General features: G+C 54.9%; 1 protein-coding gene across 1 annotated transcript; it reads left to right on the plus strand.

The window, feature by feature from the left end:
* The first annotated feature begins 827 nt into the window (after positions 1-827).
* LOC133887792 (uncharacterized) lies at positions 828-2,443 on the plus strand. The gene has a single exon (XM_062327776.1). The coding sequence runs from the start codon at positions 1,129-1,131 to the stop codon at positions 2,137-2,139; it is 1,011 nt and encodes a 336-aa protein (XP_062183760.1). The 5' UTR covers positions 828-1,128; the 3' UTR covers positions 2,140-2,443.
* The last annotated feature ends 352 nt before the right edge of the window (positions 2,444-2,795 follow it).

The following is a 2,795-nucleotide window of genomic DNA, read 5'->3' on the forward strand; positions in this document are numbered from 1 at the left end:
AGGACCCACACAAGTTCATCTCAAATTTAGTGCTTAAACTCTAATGCAGTGACGATATTATAGGAGAGGTCCTGCGGTAACTCATATGATTTTTTCTGATGTGACACGAAATCTAACGTTTTAGATCTACTCTCATATACACAACACAATAACAATTAATAGGAGTAGTCTTATCCTATAGTGCACAGAACCGCCACAGTACACTAAACGATCGCAACGCAAACGCGTCCGTTATGGACGTGTCTGTAGCCTTGATAGCCTGACAGGTCACTGCCAAGGGAAGATCTCACAAATCGCTTTCTAATCCAACGGCTGCCCACGCGTACTGACTGCCTCGTGTGCTGCGGCGATGTGTTTTCCTTTTCCTTGAGCGCCGCCCCGTACGTGGTGCATGGGCACATGGCCCATCCCATCCTACACATCCGGGGCTGCCTTCTGCTGCTGCGGCAGGTGCCGGCCGTTTGGGAAGTTTCGGTGGGGCATTCAGGAAAGCGCGAAGAAGGGAAGGCATAGTTTAACACGCTTGGGAACCCAAACAAGAGGGATCATGGGAGCACCAGTGGAATTTGTGCTCCACTGGACAAGGGAATTAAAGGAGCATGGCAGGGAACAGGAGCATGAGACGAGTTGGGCACGAAAATTTCAGTAGGACATACCGATGTATGGTGGTTTAGGATTGTTAATATATTAAGATTCATGCTAAAAGAATTAGATGAAAAAATATAGAATAGATAAAAGAAATAACTGATAATAAATATTAGATAGAAAAAAATAGATGATAGAGACAAATTATAGTTGCACAAAAAGCAGGTAAAGTTGTATCTTCTGAGGGATGAAGGCGGAGAGATTATACCTTCCTTGTAAGCGCCAGCCTATTGCCTGTCAGGCTTCCCGATTAAGTGATACCTTTCTCCTGCCATTACCGAACCATCCATCGCCCTCCTTTCTTTCCCGTCTCTCCCTCTCTCCTAATGCCCATCGCCATCAGCAATTCAGCGTAATGCCGCTGCCGTTGCTGTGCCCAGAGCCATCTCCCAGCACGCCCGGTGGTGAGTGGTAGGCGGCCGAAGGTCGAATTCCGAGGGTGGGGGCGTCGCGTCCGACCAAGAAGAGGAGATTGATCGAGGCATGAAGGACCTGGTGTCGTGCTTCAGCGAGCACGCCGTGCGGATCTCCGACGTCGCCTGCTCCGGCGGCGCCAATGCGGCAGACGCTGCCGGCGCCGTAGGAGGAGGAGGGAGGGGCGCGGCGGTGAGCGCGGTGACGAGCGTGTACCGGTCGCAGCTCTCGGCGTCCGGGAAGGACCTGCTCATCGACGTGACGTGGTCGCGGGCGTCCGACGGGCCGGCGCTCTCCGTCACCGTCCACGAGGTCACCGCCGCCTCGTGCCACCGCGCCGGCGCCGCGCCGCGGCACCTGCACAAGAAGAAGGGGAGCGGCACGTTCACGGCGGGCAGCTGTGTGGTGGGCGTGTTCTGGGACTACACCGCGGCACGGTACGGCGGCGCCAGACCCGAGCCCGTCTCCGGGTTCTACGTCGCCGTCGTCGCCGACGCCGAGTTCGTCCTCCTGCTGGGTGACATGAGCAAGGGTTACATCGAGCGGCTGCACAGCGGGGTACCGATCTCCGGGTCCCGGATGGCGCGGCGGCGGGAGCGGTTCGTCGGGTGCGGGTGCTGGTCCACGAGAGCGCGGTTCTCGGATTCCGGCGCGGAGCACGAGATCGGCGTCGGGCTGGACGGCGGCGACGCGGAGGCGTGGGTCAGCGTGGACGGCAGGAAGGTGGTGCAGCTCCGGCGGCTGCGGTGGAACTTCCGCGGCAGCCACACGCTCTTCCTCGACGGCGGCGCGCCGGTGGACATGACGTGGGACCTGCACGGCTGGCTCTTCCACGCGGGTGGCGAGCTGCCCCATGCGTCTTCCTCCTGCGCCGTATTCACGTTCCAGGCGCGCGGCGCGTCTGAGACGAGGCTGTGGACGGACGACGACGATGACTACGCTGACAGCGATGACCACGAGAAGCCGCCGGCGCCGGCGCAGGCGAGCGGCCGGCGGCAGAAGACTGGAGATGGAGGTGCGTCGGGGCAGGGGTTCTGCCTGCTCATCCAAGGCTTCAGGGGCTTTTCCAAGAGCACTTAACCTGTACATGACGTTAGAGATTTTCTACTACCATTCTTGCCGCTTCTTCTTCCTCTCTCTTGCTTGGTGCGCATGGAATTGATTAGGATCAATATGCTGCTGCTGCTGCTTTTTGATTAATCTGATGCACCAACGACAGGGGTGTGATTGTGAATGGTAGGGATAGGAGTCTAGGACCAGAGGTTGACATACAGACAGAGATGCTTTCGTTTCAGTTTGCTGCGTCGCTGTGCTGATTTCATACATGACTGTAACAGTGTTCTAGTTTGTCAGAAATACACCAAAGGTTGCATCTTTTTCGTTTCTTTGCATGATCATTTCTCCACTTGGTTACTACCTTGATTAGCATGTCTAGGAGTTGCTAGATTGGTATAATAGCTGAGACCCGGAGAATGGCGATCTCTCTGTGGAGGTGTTGCATTTCTGTGAGGACATATGGAATCCGAACCAGCTCAACAAAGTAGTATATGGAGCGCGATAAGCAGACAAAGCTCAGACTGCATTATGTTCTCGTCAGATCTAGTAGAGATAAGGATCAAAACACTCACTCTATGATGCCGCACAATTGTAGTAATTTGCTTGAGGAAATTGGACACATCCATAGCCATCATAGATGTTGATTGCTCACTTTCTTAAGAACAGAACTTGTGTTTGAC

This window comes from Phragmites australis, chromosome 13 (genome assembly GCF_958298935.1).
Source record: "Phragmites australis chromosome 13, lpPhrAust1.1, whole genome shotgun sequence".
NCBI lineage: Eukaryota > Viridiplantae > Streptophyta > Magnoliopsida > Poales > Poaceae > Phragmites > Phragmites australis.